Below are 19,478 nucleotides of genomic sequence, written 5' to 3'. Positions count from 1 at the left end.
ACTGTTGCTTTGCATGGAGGCCTAGTATTTATTTTTCTTTCTGATGCCAACTAAGCATTTGTGGCTTTTTCTTTGTGAATATTTTCCATCAGATTTGTTCTCATTTTACCCTTTCCCTGCATACTTACCATATGTAGCTTCTACTGATTTGGCTTTTCAAGATCTTTTTTCAGTTTTATTTATTTTTTTAATCAAAACTTAACATGAAGAATACTTTTCTATCTAACATTTGATTTTTCCCTTTGTAAATTTGCTTTGCATTTGATTATGAATCCAATGTCCCAGCATGATTGCTTGTAAACCTGACATGTTATGTGAATTTGCATGGGGAAAAATACAATTTGTATTACCAAAAGCTATTGTAATATTTTCCATTTTCTTTAATTTTTAGGAGTCTGATGTTCCCAAATCCTTTTTTCCATCCATTTTGTTTTGCTTTCACTTGTACATCTACATGTTTTCTATACTGTGCAAAAATGCCTTTACTGTGACACATGGTTTCTGAAATAGTTGTCTTTTTTGTATCCTTCAAGTTTACTGATAGTCCCCAAGGAGGTGAGCTTCTTGCTTCTCTTCAGCATCATTTACTGAACAAGAGGAACCTTTGGGGCCAGTTTCTTTTTTTTTTTTTCTTTCTTTTTTTTTTTTTTCTTTCTGTGTGGTGCAGCGTATCACATTGACAAATAGTATCTGGCTGATGGCTGGAGGAAACACAGCCCCCTGTGTCTTTCCTTTGGCATGTTAGTGCTAGGAACATGCTTGTAGAAGGAAGAGAGAAAGGAACTGACAACATTAGCATGTCAAATCTCAAATTTCAGCATCCATGCTATGCCAGTTCAAGGATGCTCCTGAATAGTGACAGCTTGTGCCAGTGGCGTGAAGTGACCAAATTCCAGTTGGGTCTAAAAATCAAATTCAGCTATATTGTAAGCAGACTGGAGTAAGCTCTTTTCCTGAGTGGAATGGCACATTCTTATGTTAGAGATGGATTTGACTGAGACTACTAAATGCATTTTAGCTAGTGACCTTTTCAGATTTGTGGCTGCTATAATAAATGTTACCAGGATGACATAACGAAAGGTTTTCAGCAATATTCCACTTTATTTTTTTTACAGCAGATGTTTCTTCAGTTACTTTGTATTACAATTTACAGAACTCTTATGTTCTGTAAATCAAGATTCATAGCAAACTGTTTCAGTGCTTTAAGTCCTGCTATAAACAATATCAGGCAGAACAGAACCAGAGGGCAGGTAAGCAGACTTCTGCATTTGTCCTTCTCTGTGATGAGGCTTACTTCATAATAATCTTCACATTTCATCAAGTCCTTTCACCAGGACTACCATTTAACTTGCTAGCATCCTCAGAGTGACTATTATTTCAAATACAGGCAATATTAAATATCAGTTTCCAACCTGAGAAGAAATGCTACAATTACCATTTGTTCCTTAATTTAGAAAACTGTATATCGTTGTCCAACTTACTGTCACTTCTTCTAGAGTGTCCTTTAAAGAATTATGTTTTAAAAACACTTAACGGTACTGAATGCTTCAGTTCTGAGGTATGCATTTAAAGGAATGCTTTTAGAGGATAAGTGCTCCAGTCAAACTAAGTTGAAAATCTCTGTGATACTTAGCCAGATATTGATGATTGCAAAATCATCACGTCATTTTTTTTTAGGTCTTTGTTTAATCGTCTGGAAACATTATTGATTTTCACTAGAATACATTAACACTTCAGTGTTGCCCCAATAATATTCCAAGTGCATGTACATAATAATATTAAGAAGAGCAATTAAGACGGGAAGCAGGCTGTGGAAGATGGGCTAAAGCCTTGAGAAAAGCTGGGCTGCTGAAGATAAAAACTGAATTAGGGGTAGACTTTATATCTGATGGGGCTAAAGTGTTATGAATCACCTTTGAACATTTGTTTCATGTTAGGTGTCAGTCTATTCTAATCATAGGACTCCTAAATGCTGTGAGGGCAGACCATGAGGCTGCAGTGTATTGTAATCAAAGCTCAGACATACGACACTGATTGCACGGTCATAATTCTAGTTTCCATCACTCACGTGGATTGATTCTAGACTTTGTCTGCTTTTCCTGTATGCAGTTTTTGATACCTAGGTCTTGTGAAATTCTGGCTACGTCTAACTGAGACAGGACAACTGACTTCAAAGACAAATTAGATTATAAGAACAGGTTTGGTTCTTGCTGGACTGGCTAGTTCATTCTTGTATTTTCAGTACTGCTTGCTAGAGCTCATATCTCTGTCTCTGTGTCTAATCTAGCAATAAAATGAGGTATGAGACCTATAGACTGCATTACTTGCAGGTTCAGCTACTTATTCATTTATGTATTTGTAGAAGATATTGTGGTGTGGACATTGCTGTTCAACTTAGAATGCACTGCATTGATTGTATAGGGCTCTTTCTGATAGATGTGAAGGGTCTTCTTTCACGTTTACTGTATGCAGTGCTCATTCTAACTTGAGCGTAAGAAAACAATAACTCAAGTGTCTTGTAGTCTTGTAGTTCCTCTCCCCTCCCTCCCCCCATGAACAAGGCCTTTACCCATTATTAGGGAATTACTCTTACTGACCTTGCAAGTGTACCTATTCCAAAGCAAAGAAATCATTACTAATAATAAAAATAAAAAATAATAATTAAAACAAAAACAAAACAAAACAAAAAAAACAGTAAAAAGGAGCAGTTATATTAGAAAATAAATCTACCAGGCTTACAAGGAAAACAAATTTGAAAGAGCCACCTGCTGTGGAGATGAGGCAGTAATCTCAGCAGCAGGAAATAAACTGAGAGAGAAAGAAACTACAAAAGCATAGACATTAAAAAAGTAATTAAAACACTTATCTCCATCAACATACATAGCAAACAAAAAAAATCAACCACCTAGAAAACATACTCTATTGAATCTCACAATAGGAAGTAACAAAGCCACCACCATAAAAAAAAATAAATAAATAAAATAAAAATAAAAAATCTGTCATCAAAATGAGAGAGATCCTTTAAAAATACAAGCCTTGAACGTATTTACTGATGTGTTAATCACTAATGGACTGACCTTGAGAGAAGCTGAGCACCTGCAGAGCATTTGCAACTTTACTCGTTGTTTAGTCTTTCAGAATAAAACATTTAAAAATGTACAGAGTAGCTCTTTAGATACCAATGGCTTTCTGTTCCATTTCTGATCAATGTTATAGCATGAATTTTAATGGTGCATTTAATATAATCAGGTACGTGGCATAGCTTAAGTACCGTGTTTGTATAGTGTCTTCATCTAAATTATTGTTTAATATTGATCCATGGACAGAAATGTTAAAATGTTATCAATATTGGTATGAATGCATGTGACTTCTTATAAACAAATAGGTAGAGTGTATAGCACTGGATATGAATAGGTTCTATCGTGTGATGGCAGAATTGTGAATTTGACAATTCTGTGAATCTATCGTTTCAATATTATCTTTCAAAAAAAAAAAAAAAAACACAAACAAAACCAAAACAAAACAATGCACACTTCAATGTACTTAAAACTCCTGGTTCAATTTATACAATTCACATATTGTGGGACATAAAATAAAACTGCTTTACATACATGATTTTGATCTCCATTTCCCCAGATCACAAATCAGACTAGTTGAAGAAGAACAGAGCATTCAGAAGTGTAAATGGATGCTTATCTGCTTGGAATTTACAGTGTGTTCTTCTCCATTGTGCATCTTTGTAGTCTTACTCTGACCCTGATACCTGTAGCTGCAAGTCTCGGGACAAGTGTGAAATGATGTCAGAAGTGTTACACCTAGAATAGTTTTATATGGGAACAGAAGGAGCAAGTTGGAATGCTCAGTGCATGAAAGGGCAGGGAGATGGGATAAAATGTGTACCTAAGACTTTATTGTTAATTAAAAAAGGTCTTTTTCAGAAGAGAAATTGTGATTTAGAAATTTACCTTCATAGAGCGCTTGTTAGGCTTGTATCTACTTTAGTGCATCTTTTAAAGAATATAACAAAAATATGTAAACAGCTGTATCAGACTTATCAGACCATGTTAGTTCTTTCCTTTGTATCAGTCTCTCTCAAGCAGCATTCCATAGCTCCTTTTCCTAGCCCACATGAGTGGGCACTACTTATTCCTATTTCTGTCTGCCAAAGGTGAGCTATTATTGTTGTAGAACCTGTGATGCCTCGTTACTGGGCTGTGTTCTAGTTTCTTGTGCTGATTAACAGGCTCGGTTTCAGTGTGTCTAGGCTTGGCCTCTGAGATATTATTTCAGCAGACTTGCATCTCCACTACAGCAGATGCACGATTTATTATTTGTTTCTTCTGCCTGCATCTAGTTTCTTATACAATTCACGTATTTTTGTCCTCATGCTCAGATTCCTCATGCCCAGCTCTCCGATGAGTCCTAGGATCTCCTGGGCCCCTCTTCCTCAGCAGATCCCTGTTGTGGAGGGTGGGAAGGACAGAACATGGGTAGTGAAGAGGAATCTTTGTTATTTTTTGATCTTTTTTTCTGTCTAGCAGAGTCTTCCTTGTAAATGTGAATTCTCAAAATTGTATTTAACTCTGAAACACACGAGCAGCTTTTCATACATATGGCAAAAGGTGGAAAAACCTCCCTCCCTAATCCTATAAATTTCTATCTAATGCTCCATATTTGTATGATATGAAGACACTTAGAAAGAAGTTATATAAGTTGGTGAATGGGGTTTGATTATGTTTTTGCTTTGCTATTTTAAAAAAGAAGAAAAAGGGATATGCATAGCAAGTGAAACTTATTTTCTTTGTGTTCTTTCACATTTGTTAGATAAATTTGTAAATGTAATGCCCTTTGAAAAGTGGAAAGTTTCATTATAAAAAAGTTAAAATTGAGAGAAATTGAGAGTCTTGCATTTAAAAAAAAAAATGTTTTTAGTATATTCCAACACAAATTGCTTTAGCCAAACTGAATTTACATTTTATCAGTTTGGTAAAAACAAGCCACCTCTCTAATTGAAAACTCTCTACTCTCAAGATAGTAACAGCTAAGAATGCAAAGAGGGGGAATATTGCTTGAAAGATCTCAGCTGCTCATTTGTTTACCTATTTCAGCTTAAATTTTTCCAGAATGCTGTATTAACACAACTGAAAATGGGCAAATGAAACTTTTTGGTGTCTGGTGTGGGGAAAAAAAAAAAAAAGCCTCACAATGCTCTAGTAAGTTTTCTCCCCTCCTAGGCTTCGGTATACACTTCATCAGCTCTTTTTTTTTTTTTTCCCCCCCTTTTGGAGATTTGTTTTCAGTCAGCTGCCAATGAAAACTACATTTGACCCTTACCAAGGAACAGGGCTTATTTTGTACATCAGTTATTAAGACTGGCTGAGAAGTTCATATGAAACTGCAAATCTGCCCAAACTTGTCAGATTTAAGTAATTCAAGCAATGATTTCAGGTTCAGAAGGCATTCCTGTTTCGGGGGAGAGGAGATTTGATCAAAATAGGAAAGAGATGCATGCTGTGCTGCTACTCCCACTTCAGTTTTCCTTTCCAGACCAGGCTAATAGTTACAGTAATAGCATCAGTATATATTTTCTGACTTAGCTGATTGATGTGTTGACATGCCTTGATTTATTTGGTGCAGCAACCAGGTGGACTAGCTGCATTGCTCTGCGTGCCAATCCATTACATTGTGTATGCATCACTCTTCTATATTGCCAGGTATATCTAACAGATTGACTCTAATTGTTTTGCAATTCATATTTCATTTGTACTAGGGGATTGTAAGAGGATCTACAAGAGTATCTCTTTAAACAGAGATGATGAACTTGATACCTCCAGTTAAGAAAATTAACATGTATCGGTATTATGAGGATGAAGAGTAAGGGATAGGAAGCAGATGTTTCTTCTAATACGTATTTTAATGTTTATATGTATGCACATATATAAAGGATTAAAAATAAATAAATAAATAAATAAATATATATAAAGGAGGTTAAAGCTTGTGTTTTCCAAAGCCAGTAGTATAACTTTGGAAAGTATATAATAAGCCAGACTTGAGAGACTCGTACTGAGGTATGGTTCACTGGAGAAAGGATTGTGGTGATCCAAGGAAGGAAAGAAAGAGGGAGGTTTTCATACTAAGAGTGTGATGCTTTCTGGGAGAGCTGGAGCATCTGGAAACAAAAGGCAGGACCTAGAAAACCAGAGGGCCAGGAATGGAGATGAGTTGCTTTCTGTTCTGTACCTGACCCAGTCTGGGACTATCTATATTAGCTTTTGCAGAGTTAAACTAGATCTGTCTCGCAAGCTGTTGCTTTCACAGTATTTCTGCTTTCTCTGTTCTCAGTATGTGCCATTGTCCTCCAGCCTGTGTGGGGTTTGGTATCAGTCGCTTCAGAAGCTGCTTCCCTGGAATCAGCATCTAAAGGGACTGAGGCACCAGGAGGTCCAGGGTTTCGGCTGCAGAAGGCTGGTAGCCGGGCAGTAGCCCACTGCTTGACTACATTTGCAGAGTCCATCCAGCAACACCAGCAGTGGAATTGTATTTCTAGACTGCCTCCATTTGGTTGCCCAAAAGTCGTTCTTTAGTGCTAGTGAAGGAAATGATTGTTATCACTAGATTTTGGTATAAGTTAGGAGACATAGAATAGTGAAAAATTATTTTAGGACGAGTAAAATCAAGTAATAAATAAAGAAATCAATAATAAATACATAAATCAAGTAATAAATAAATAAATAAAGATGGCTAGCAGGTGGATTTGGAGAGCAGAGAATTTTAGCCTGAAACCTAGGGGAAAGACCTCATGTTTTTGTAAGCATATAGATAGATCGTTTTTAAGGTGGCTCCTGGCTAATCTGTATTAGTGTGTGAACTCCCTTTTGCTAAAGGTTCTCTCTGATTCTTCTTCAAAGGGTATTTCTCTTGGTTCACTATTTTGACCTAAATTATAGGTCCATATATAATTGTTTTTTGTTATTGCTTTTTAATTTATTTCTTTTTCTTAAACTGTACAAAACTGAATTTTTCCTCTGTAGCTGTACTTCAACAAATCCTCTCTCTCCTGAGAGGCTGTTGGCTGTTTATCAATATTTGATCTATCTGTAAAGCATACTTCTGTAGGGTGGCTGTTTATTAGGAAAGTTATTTCTCTAAAGTGGATCTTATCAATTCTTGATCTCTTTGTCTGTCTCTCTGCCTCTTAGCTACCTTAGTGGCTTTAAGAAGTACTTAATATTTTTATTTTAACAGAACTAAATGCAGTCATTATAAGGGCAAATACTAAACAGTGAAGGGAGAAACATCAGCATCCAGTATATCTTCCAGTGGGTGCTTAGTAAAGAGAGTGAAATTGTGCCAGGTACGTATAGGAAGAAGACGAATTTTCCCTACGTTTCCTATAAATATTGCAAAATTGATTTTCATGGAGTTTTCAGCAAAATGAAAGTAGTATAAGAAAATAGCAGAAAATGCCATGTTTACTGACTACGTCTTAAACTTTTTTTTGGTCATACTTGCCAGAGCAAACAATATTGGATACAATGTCTTTGTAATATAAATCCTTTGTTTTCAGTGGCAGTGAGCCTATGATGAACCTGAACCATGAACATTACAACAGTCCCTTAATTCTGCTCTCTCTTCAACCAGTGAGAGCTAAATTACTGGTTCTTAGAGATGGAATCATTTTCATCAGTAGATGATAGAAATGTCAAAAAAAAAAAAAATTTTTTTGGTGATGGTTTTCTCTTTGTTTTTGAACAGGGATAGCCATAAAATAGAAAGGAAATTATCTTTAATTCATCTTGCACCTGTCAATAATGGCAAAAGTGTTTGTCCCAAGAATAAACTGAGGCCTCTGAGCTGGTCTATGTTTATGTCAACTGAAATAGGTACAGTGCTGTTCTGTGCCTGTAAGCAGTCATGGAGAGCTTTTGTCAAGGCATTCTTGTCATAGATAATTTAGCAATATATAGATACTTAGAGGAAGACCTATGCAGTTTTTAAGTATAATTTTGCATGTATATTATACATATGTATATGCATATACGTACACACGCATTTTGCATATTATATTTTCAATAGTTTCAATAGTACCAAGTATTTCTGGCAGAGTCTTAAAATATCCATTATTCATTCTTTATTAGCTGATATTCCAGTCTACCCTGGAATTACAGCAAAGGTCTTGAATTTCAGCATGTGCTAGTATTTTCTAACCTTATTTTTCTCAATATCTAGCTATTGATCAGAAGTGTTTTGATAGTCAGGTGTTCAGCAATTGATTCATTGTTTTGTTTATTAATAGAGATCACGAAAAGTGCTCAAATACTGTGAGATATTTGAAATTCAAATATTTCAGCGTTTTTTTCATTTGCTTTTTTGCTTTGTAAGCCTTTTCAATTCACTGAGGCCTGCTTTCCTTTTCTTCACTGAAGCTATTGAAACTAAAGATACTTTTTTTTTTTTTTTTTTCTCCTTTTCTTCTTCTCTTACAGTAACTTCATTCAGGGCTGTAGAGGTTTGAGAAGCTTCCCCCATATCAGGTGACTCATGAGAAAATCTGAAGGGTTCTATGACTGAGTCCTGATACTCTGATGTAATGAGGCAATGTTGTGCTGCTTCAGTAATACAAAAAGGCCTTAAACCTTTCCTACTTGGAATAGCACTCCTCAAAGTGCAGTCCTGCTTTGTTGTTGATGCTAACACAATACTGTTGGGGTTTTCCACCTGCAACTCTCAAAGAGGTGAAAAGTCATTCTGCTACCATCCATGCCTGGGAATGGAGGGAACACATAACTTTTTCCAATTCTGCTTACATGATCTAAGGACTCCTTGGATGCAGCGTGTTTTCTTAGAAAAAATGTTGACATTAATTCCACTTCAGTATGCAATTATTAATTTGCATACTTTCATGATAATATGGTGTGTTTTTTTTTTTAGATTAATTATGAAAGTTGAGGCCCTGTTGAAAATGCCCTGATAGATTATTTCATTTGCATGACAAAAATGTTTAAACTTCTATGCTGGCTAGACCTTCTGTGCTGTCCAAATGTATGAACAGCAATGTGAAGATAGTTTTTAATAACAGGAAGATGCCTTTTGCCTTTTTTTAATTGAAAGGTATTTGTTGCTATTGTTGGTTGCGAAGCCTATTTGTATCCCATGGCTTCTCTATAAATTTGTGCTATTAATAACTATAAATTACTGTGAGCCAATAAGGTTTTCAAGATTTTGAGAAAACAGTCAGGAACACATAAAAGTGATGACATACAAGGACTCACAAATAAGACACATTAACAGCATTGCCACTCATGTCCCACTCCTCATCAGTTAAGCTGTTCATTTGTGTTACCTGCAAACTAGATGTCTTGAAAAATGCCTCAAAACAAAGGGAAAAAAATAGTTCACAGCAGTAAGAGTTACATGTGTGTGAAAGGAAAGTGATACAGGAAAAGCTTACCAGAGTTAACCCATCCCCAGTAGCTTTTCTGCTTCTGCACCCCATATATCCTATTCTCTCTAACCCTCTTCTCTGCATTTATTTTGTTATGAGTTAATCTGAGTGCACAGGCTATCCAACAAACTCCGTTTTCAAGTGCCAGTACTATTAACAGATCACCCATTAAGTAAGTTACTGACTACGAACATGAAACTACAGTCATTTTTGATGTTTTAGGGAACATCTGAGGTTTTGTTAGAATGCTTGTGTTGTCGATGTTTTTGAGAATGTACATGTAAAATAAAATATATATTTGTCATTGAAATTTCCCTTGCAGTTCTGATCTGCCTTACAATGTCTATTTCAGGTTTACCAGAACCAAACAGAGACAGTATATTCCAAGGGCTGAGAATGGATCAAGGATTTTACACATCTAAAGACTTCCTACCTTTGGTAGCAATGGCAAGTAAACCAGGTGGGTGATACTGTGTTTTTGCTATAACCATGTTCAGTAGTAAATCATTAGCAGTTCTTGAGATATCAAAATACACAGATGGTGTAAAATACAGCATCACATCCAGTTATGAAGCACCTCCTAAGGAAACGGTGTGGGCCAAAGTTTTTTTTGGTGAGCTGCAACTTCAGGACTGTGCATTGAGGAAAGTTGGTCGTGGAGATTGTAAAGCAAATAGTCATATATAAAAAATAAGTACATGGCAATTTATTACCCACAAAAACTTGTTTGTTATATTGAATTATATTAAAAAGATATCACAAGGTTCTCAATATATATTATCTTGATATAAATAACAGCAAATATAAGATGAAAATCTTATATAAGATTCTTTAATATAAGATGAAATATAAGATGAAAATCTTGAAATGACCTGATATTATTTTGCTGGCCCGTATGAACAGCTGCTTTGTATGTTGTTGATAATTGGTTTTACTTGTAGCACTGTGATCCCAAGTCAGTTGTGTGCTGAATGTTTTATAGGCACATTTAAGGGAGCACTAGTTCCTTCCTCAAAAACTTCAGGACGACAGTAGTATGCCTGAAGTAAGTCAGTGATGCCAGTTCATAGACATCAAATTCAGCCTTGTTTTATGCTTTTACATATTTGTTTTGAATGCAGAATTGGCTGTTTGCTACCCAGGGATTATAGATGCTTTCAGGGGCCTTGAATGTGATGTCATAAACTCTAGATGAGTGGATGACATGAAACTTGTGATTTATATGCCATGTTCACTCACAGTCTAGATTCCCCAATGCATTGATTAAAAATAAAAAAAAAATCCATATACTATTTTCTGAGCATATACTTAGCGCACTGTGTGGTCTTGTATGCACGACTACATGTTTAACCACTTTAATCTACAAACCTTTTTTCTTCTGTCCATTCAGAAACTTCTTTTAGCATCAAATAGGGTTGCCTGCTAATTTAGTAGACTTTTCATAAACCATGAGTTAAAGAATATGTCTCTGGAGGCAAATTATTCTGCATATAAAAGTGAAGTTTATTACCCCATTTTACGCAAAATATTTAGGAAAGGCAACTCAGCATCCCATCTGTCCCATCTCTCTGCTGTTTTGATCAAATGTTTATTTCTGTGTATTTTCTTAAGCTTAGGGAGCTCAAATGAGTTAGGAGAAAAGGGTTGATTTTGTTTTGGTTTTAAAGAAAGAGATGTTTTAAAATGAAACAGATTGAGAATATACACTGCAGAACATTTATTGATTAACAAAGGAAAAGCAAATCTTGCAAAACAATCTCTCTTTGTAATAATTTGACTAAAAATACTGTATAGAATTCTGTACAAACACATAGATAATTGTGTACTATAAGGGACTAACTTTGAGAAACTATTATACAACTTTATCAACAACTGGAAAGTATTCTTTAGAAAAACACTAAGTATTACTCTTTATAATCTGTTACAATGGTGGTTTTTTTGGTGTCTTTGTTTGTTTGTTTAACTGTGAGGATAATGAATCTGATAAGTGAGAAACTTATTTTTTTTTAATAAAAAGATCTTACAATGCTAGTTTTTACCCAACAGGACTCATGAAACTAGAAACGTGTTGTCGTTTGTATCCTTTCAAGACAGAAGGGTTCTGTTGCTTACAGTATTGACTATGAAATTATGTATATGAGCATATCTTAAAAATGGGAATAAAACTGTCTTTTAGTGAAGCAGAATAATTTGATAGTGACACTCCATGCTTAGAAACTGTAAGATGCAATTTTACAGTGCTTTGAGTACAAGTACCTTTTGAGCTGTCATGCAGAAATGGTTTCTCTACTTGAAAATGGGGTTTTTCCTTTCATCTTTTCAGGGATGTGTGCCTGTCACTCTCCATTGCCATCAATACATGGAACTGTGATTGTACTTGGGGCAGGAGACACTGCTTTTGACTGTGCAACATCTGCTTTACGCTGTGGAGCTCGTCGTGTATTTGTGGTCTTCAGGAAGGGATTCACTAATATCAGGGCGGTCCCAGAAGAGGTAAAATTGAATAATAGCATTTATGAGAAGGAATATGGGTTGTTATTATTGTTGTTACCTGTATAGGGCCTAAAATTGTGCAGTAGGTACATTAAAAACATCTACTAAAGGCTTGGTTTATAACAATTATCTTAAAATGTATAAAAGTTTATTAATGATCTGAGGTTTGATTTGCATAGTCTCCATATAAGTCATTTTCCTCTGTTGTATCAATTTCCTGTAAAGTCTGAGAGAGATGTCTTTGCATAAAAGGGGTAGAATTTCCTCTTAATTAGAAAATACTGTAAAATTCTTAAAATCTTGGAAGCACCCCAGAGATAAAACAGGTATTTGAGTATTGTAGGTGACTCTTCAGGTCCAAGAATTATGCTTTCTGGCTTCTGTCTGATGAATCTCAGTGATCCTGACATAGCGTTGGGAGTCTATAAATTCTTGTAAGGAAATTACTTACTGTGATTTTCATTTTGAATCACTGCCAATGGCAATAGAATGATGTCATTCATCACAGATTTCAGTGTTCAATTTGATTTTTAGTTTGGCTTTGCACTTTGGCATTTATCAGGGCATCTGCACATTTTGAAACTGACTCTGCCTTCTCAATTTATTTGTGTTACATGAGGATTTTTTCAAGTTGGGTTTTCTTATTTTGGTCTTTTTTCCATTATAATTTATTTGGTACATACTTTAGATACTTACATGCTTTAGATTAATTGTACACCTAATGCATGTCTTATCAAGGGAATTATGGGAATTTGGTCATTTTTTTGGTGAGCAGCTTAGAGATCCTGTAGAAAGGGAATGGAGGTGGGGGAAAAAAAAAAAAAAAAAAAGGGAATGGAGGTTCCAAAACATAATTTACTTCTGTTTCTGTTGCACTTCAGATAAGGATTTTAGACACAATGAGATTAGAGAGGCCATTGTAGCTAAGAGACTCATACTATTCAGACTCTTGCTAATTAAGAATTAGAAGTCACTCTCAACCCAAATCTTTGTTAGCAGCCTGGGTCAATTCCTAAAAGTTGTCAAGGTTCATCAAATCGTGCAGTGGATTTGAAAAAAAAAAAAAAAAAAAAAAAAAGGGGGGGGGGGTGAGGGGAAGTACAATAAAAATAGTTTTAGCTACTAATAGCCATGATAGAATGAGGTCAGGTTAGACATTTCATAAGATAGTACACATACAAGATAGTTACATGTACATTATTTGTCAAGTAAATGTAGACAATCAAATTCTGAAGTCTCTACTAAGATGCGCTGTTTGACTTGAGTAATGTTATCACAACAGAGAATCAGGAGATCTTAAGTCTGGGATGTCACACAGAAAACTGTTATTTGGACATAGTATTCAGTACTTTAAAATAAACACTTAAAGTCATAGAAAACACAATTCAGTTCATGTGCTTAATTAATACTAGGCCTCTTAAAAAACAGGTAGTTGCATAAAGTAGCTCTTTTGCCCTCAGAGGAGTTATTCAGTGACAGGGAACAATAAGAAAATGCATCAGAAAAATATCTGCATTGCAAATCTACTATGTGCCACTGTCTAGAACTGATTGATTTAAGACAGTAGAAGCTCTGAAGATGACTATCTGTATACAATACACCAGTGCCTTCTACTAAAGAAGAATATGTGGTAGCATCTTGAGTCAACTTTTCACAAAGCTTTTCATGTTTATTTTATTGCTTTTACTCTACAGATGGAGCTTGCAAAAGAAGAGAAGTGTGAATTTCTACCTTTCCTCTCCCCCCGGAAGGTTGTGCTTAGAGGTGGACATATTGTTGCAATGGAGTTCATTCGAACTGAACAAGACAATGATGGAAACTGGAAAGAAGATGAGGATCAGGTTGTCCGTCTGAAAGCTGATGTGGTGATCAGTGCCTTTGGTTCCATTTTGGGTGACACTAAAGGTAACCCTGACAACTGTATTCTCTAAATGCTGCTTGTTATTTTAGCTGCAGCAATTTAGTGCCCTTTCACAGTTCTGTGAGGTGGGTCTTCTGGAGGTTACATAGCTTGTGACTTGGTTCTTTTCACAGAAGTTTATTTGTCCTTTAGATATACGTGTACCTCTTAGATGAAAACTAAGGGTATGAATAACAAGCAGTTTTCTGTATGTCATTGTCTAGAGCAGGTATCAATATTAGAGGTACAATTGCTTTCCTCTCAATGCAAATGGGTAACAGAATACTCATGGAGATTTCTTTTGGTCTCAGTAACTAACTTTAGAGAAACTTACGCTACAACTTTGAACTGAACTGATCTGATCTGTGAAACTTTTTTTTTTTTTTTAACTATTGAATTAAGCAAGAATTAAGATAGATTCATTATTCTGGTTTAGCCACTCTGGGTATCACTTATTTCTTATACATATGCAAGAGGACTGTGGCTTCTCTCATATGTACAGGATTTGTTAAATTCACCTGCACTTTTCTCAGCATGTCTCACTATTTACTTGCACTTTACAAACTTTGGCCTTAAAAATTAACACTTACTTTAATAGTCAATATACAGAGATGGCATTCCAGACACTGAACTTATTTTCTGAATATATAACAAAGAGAAGAAGAATATGACTTAAACTAACAAATGAGAATTGAGCAGAGCTCAGACTGTATTCTCCTCCTCTTACACTAGGTTAGATTTAAAGAGTTCAGGTACATGCATCAAAGGTGCTTTGAAAGTAAAAAATAAACAAGAACCCCACTGACTCAGCAGAAGATAGTTTAGTAAAATGAATAGATGCTCATCAAGATTAGGAGGTTCTGAAAGCCTTAGTGAGTGATCAATGTGCGTGCTTCTCCAAGGCACAGTCATGCCAACCAATTATTCCATGACATGTTGTCATACTCCTTTGGGCATAAATGGTCTTACAAAGGACTGGGAGAGTTAGTGACTCAGACTGCATGTCAATGGAAAATTTGGTGATCAGATATTAGTCCTGTCCTGCCTGTGCAAAGGGAATTTCAAACTTTTTTTTTAACATGGTTTTGTGAATCTTTTCAATCAAGGAAGACAGTAAATCTAAAATAATCTAAGTTAAGTGTAGTAATGTTTGTGAACATATATCAGGCACTTATAAAATGTGTAACTTCTCACATCTGCATTTTCTGTATATGCATTGCTACTCTACTACAATTAAAAAGAAGGATCAACTTTCTACCTTGAAAAATAATATGTATAGTTCATTTCAGGTGTATTCCTGTCTTGTGTATATTGCTAGTGCTTTGGGACAGGTTAATGAAGCCTAGGCTGTTATCTAGCTGGCAACTGTACCCAGGTACTCACACTGCTACTTCCTCAGGGCTGCCTTCTGCTGTGCGCTTGCTGCTGCTTTAATGGGTAGGCAGAGGAGCAGCAACTGGGACTCCACATATCCCACATGGAGATGGAATCTGTATAAAGAACTTGGCACCTATGTTATTCATGTTTGTGGTTCACTCATAACCCACAGGAAGCACAGAGAAGAGATACATATATACATATATATTTTAAATCTTTAAGAGGTTCATTCCACCTACTCTGTTGATGGAATTGACTTGAATTGAATTTTGGAAAATTTTGTTGTTTTTAAAATTTTGTTGTTTTCAAAAACCCTCTGTTTAGGTCTTTTGGGAGGTGTTCTAGAACCTCATGTGATAAATACTAGCATATGCAATCATTTTCACAGAATCACAGAATTGTCTAGGTTGGAAGAGACCTTAAGATCATTGAGTCCAACCTCTGACCTAACACTGACAAGTCCTCCACTAAACCATATCACTAGGTTCAGCATCTAAACTTCTTTTAAAGACCTCCCGGGATGGTGACTCTACCACTATTTTGTTGTGATTCAGACCCTATGATAAAGGAATGGTTCTGTTTTCTCCCACATTACAAACTGCTTCATCTAAAAGGTTAAATTTACCGTGTTGCTTAGCCATAATCCTGCACCAGTCTTGTATCTTCTAGTATGCATTCACCCTCTAAATGACTTTTTGTGAGGTTTTTAAACAGGAACATAAAATGGGAGGGGAACAAAGTCATGCAGTGAGCTGATCGTGAAAGGAGAATTATTTACCTTGGGTTGAGCAATGCGCCTCAGTTTCACAATGTATTTTTGGTGCAACTGCTATTAGAATAACAATCAAATTATAAAGAAATATTAGCGTAGGTTTTGTACAACAATATGAAAGTGAAAAGAAACTACGACTGGAGGGAATGAAGTGCTTATTCTGAGCACACCATTTCAGTAGCTTTTAAACCTTTATTTTTTGTCTAAGCTGTCTTAATGAAAGTCAAGTTTGCTTTTCACCATTGAGCTAGATTACAACCAAATCTCTAGGCATACACAATAAAAACGGAACAACAACAAAAACAAAAAACAAGCAAATAAAAAAAAAAAACACCATCTTATATTTGTAGTGCCTTTTTTTTTTCTAAAAGGAATAATGTTTTTGATATTAAAGAAATTGAGATATTCAGATATTCATCACCAAAAGATGGAGGAAAAAATACTAGAGATGTTCAAAACTGGTGAGGGCCTGGAGCATCTTGATCTGTCTTGGAAGAAGGGGTTGAAATAGGTGACTTCCAGAGGGCCCTTCCAGTCAGAATTAATCTATGGCTGGTGATTCAGATGCATGTTGAATAAATATGTTATCTGTTGGTCATAGAAAGTGTAAGGTCAATGACCTGGTGTTGGTAAAGGCTAAGATAGCAGGATTTGTCCTATTCCTATAAATATTGTTTAATGCTGGTGTTACTGATGTAAGAATAAAGAATATGTTATGAGAACAAGAGGCATTGAAATCAAACCTAGCCGCAATTCAGCCAAGCGTTCAGGACAGTCTTGATGAACCTGTTTTAAAGTTTTGTTTAGCATGACATAAGTGTATGCGTGACTGCTGGCCTGAGCAGAAATAGCCCGTAGGCTAAAAAGCTTTTTCTAGTCTATTACTCTTATCCAGATGCTTCTTGTTCTTGCATGGGAGCTATTAAATTTGCAACTGAGACTGTATGCACTCACAGTAGATATTTAGTCTTTTTTTTTTCTTATTTCTTTTGTCAAAATAAAATGTTAATTGTGTTTTTAAGCAACAGTTCTAGTAAATATTCATACTCCCACTGGGAATCATATAAATGCATCATTAATTAAAAAGAAATCAGTTCTCCTAAATCCATTTTATGCTCAGGAAGTTGCTAATAGACAAAGCAGGAGAGTTGCCCTCTAGACTGTTTTAAGAACATTAGCACTTTACTGAAACCAATTTAAAAAAAAAAAAAAAAAAGTTTAAATGAATCTACTACAGATGGAGTAAAAAAAAAAAAAAAAGGTTTTGCTTTTCCTTGTTGTTGCAAAAAGATTTTGCAAGCACAAGCCTTTTTTAAATTATTATTGCATAGATTACCAAACTACCAAACTCTTCAAGCCATCTTAACTGGCCCATATAAACAGCTGAAGTAGAATTTTGTACCTTTCCTTGTGTTCCTGCTCTTTTGCTCTCTTTGTCATTCTGGAGGCCTACAATGGGTTAGTGAATATCAGAAATATCTTCTGGCACCATTCTACATTACTCAATATACATGCATGTAATTCTGTCTACTTCCAGAGCACTGCATATAGTGCAGTGGTTGAGCATATAGCTCAACATTCTATTTAACACCACTCCAGTTGGTTTTGAAGTATAAACTTTGAATAACCTTTTTTTTCTCTCTCTCTCTCCTTTTTTTTTTTTTTTTTTTCTTCTGATAAGCAAAAGGGAATAACATTTGTGGGCTGCAAAATTTTGCAGTAGAACAAATGTCCTTGTTCTGATTTATTTTCTTATGTTTCTGAGGAGATCCTGTACTTTCTGGGGAGAAGCAAGAAAGAGGAAGTATTCCCATTTTCCAAAACACTGAATTGTAGAGTGACAATGTCTATTTTATTTTCCCTAGGAGACAAAAAAAAAAAAAAAAAAAAAAAAAGTGGGGGGGAATGCAAAAAAAAATCCAAACAAGCTCCAAATGCCAATTCTGCAAATCCCCCCAGCTCCAGAGTAGTAGATGATCTGTGAGCAAAATACATGTTTTATTAAACAACTTTTATACAACTTTTAGATATCTTCCTGTTACTTTTAGTATGACTGTCATCTTGCTTGGAAATTGCAGCAGCAAAACCAGAAGACTATTACTAGAGTATAACTAAGCCCCTACTATAGTGCTACATGCCAAAAAGATAAATTTTGCCCTAGTTTACAATTTTATGATTTAATCCATTCCTACTTAATAAGTATTTGTATAGATTCAGAAGCATTTTCTAGGGAAAAGCCAAAAGCGTGCAGAGCTGTGTGCTCAGAAGTAAAAAAAAAGAAGTTTTACTTCATATAAACATAGAATTTCAAATTATAGGGAAGGCAGAAAACCTGCAGAGAGTGCTGAGTTTATACAGCCTTGACAAAAAACTTCAACCTCAAAACACCGAAGCCTTGACTATCTAGCGAAAGAAAAAGAGGGAAAAAGAGATGTTGTGATAGCCCAGCTGGGGATATTCACAAGAGCCACCTAGTACCTGGTGTCTCCCTGCACAGCATCTGCTTCTCACCCATAGAATAGACCTCTGGTCAGCAGGCTTTTTTAAGAATTGTTATATAAAACTGAAGCTTTTAGAGACTCAAAAGATTCTTAGTGAAATAGGTAGGATTTTTGCAGCTGACTCATTTGGAACAGGATTTTGCTCCACAAATAGGTTTACTGAAGGAGTTTGAGTGCAACAGTTCCACACCCTGGAGTTGTTTCCAACTTCCAGTGCCTAAAAGCAGCTTTGTAATGACTCGTTAAGACATTTTAACGTGGAGCAGGCATTCTGCTGTTTCATTTGTTAGCCATCAGTGCGCACCTGCCTCCTGGTGCCAGGCAGAAAACAGTCGGTAGCAGGCTTCCAGCGGGAGTCTCTCCCAGCACAGCTGGACCCGGCTTTATCCAGTCAAACCACTTTTTAATCCTGTTTCAGTACGTTAGTGGGGCAGAGATGAGGGAAGCATGATTGTGCCTTTCTTTGTTTGCTGGGCCTCTAGATTGGGCCGTGTCAGCAGTTAATGAGATCGTTGGTGCATGTGATAGCTATGGTTTTACATTTGAGATTAAGAAAGATACAGTATATTTGTATTTTCCTGAAGTAATGCTACTATTCACTGTAAAGGAAGTCTGTAAGATGGATATCAAAAATAACATTAATGAGCTACTAAAGCTAAAATTACAGGAACTTATGAAATTGGTTAAACATAAAAACCATTAAACTGTTTATTGAAGCTTCACAGATATACTGCAGCTAATGAGCATTTCTGCTATTTAAATAAGCCCAAATTGAACACACATTACATGGATACATAATTAGTCATGGCAGTCAAACACACACAAATTCACTTTTAAAGCTTTATTTGAGGAATCTTTTCCATTTGATTTGTTTTGTTAATTAAAATATTTTTTCTGTATTCACTTATATTTTAATATTGTTTTTGCAAGCGCTATAATTTGCTGCTGCTTTTCCATTTGCATTTATTTGCTCTGTGAGTATAGCAAATG

At 35.6% G+C, this 19,478-nt stretch overlaps 1 protein-coding gene across 2 annotated transcripts in view; it reads left to right on the top strand.

Annotated features, from left to right (window-relative positions):
* The window catches only part of DPYD (dihydropyrimidine dehydrogenase), a 353,894-nt gene that overhangs the window by 158,773 nt on the left and 175,643 nt on the right, over positions 1–19,478 (top strand). For both annotated transcript variants that reach the window (XM_038182862.2, XM_038182863.2), the window contains 3 exons: positions 9,798–9,905; positions 11,769–11,938; positions 13,633–13,843. In XM_038182862.2, coding sequence (XP_038038790.2) covers positions 9,798–9,905; positions 11,769–11,938; positions 13,633–13,843 — 489 coding nt within the window. The remainder of the gene's footprint in view (positions 1–9,797; positions 9,906–11,768; positions 11,939–13,632; positions 13,844–19,478) is intronic.

Source organism: Anas platyrhynchos, chromosome 8 (assembly GCF_047663525.1).
Source record: "Anas platyrhynchos isolate ZD024472 breed Pekin duck chromosome 8, IASCAAS_PekinDuck_T2T, whole genome shotgun sequence".
NCBI lineage: Eukaryota > Metazoa > Chordata > Aves > Anseriformes > Anatidae > Anas > Anas platyrhynchos.
Note: the sequence above shows the minus strand (reverse complement) of the source record. Positions and strands in the feature narration are given on the sequence as shown.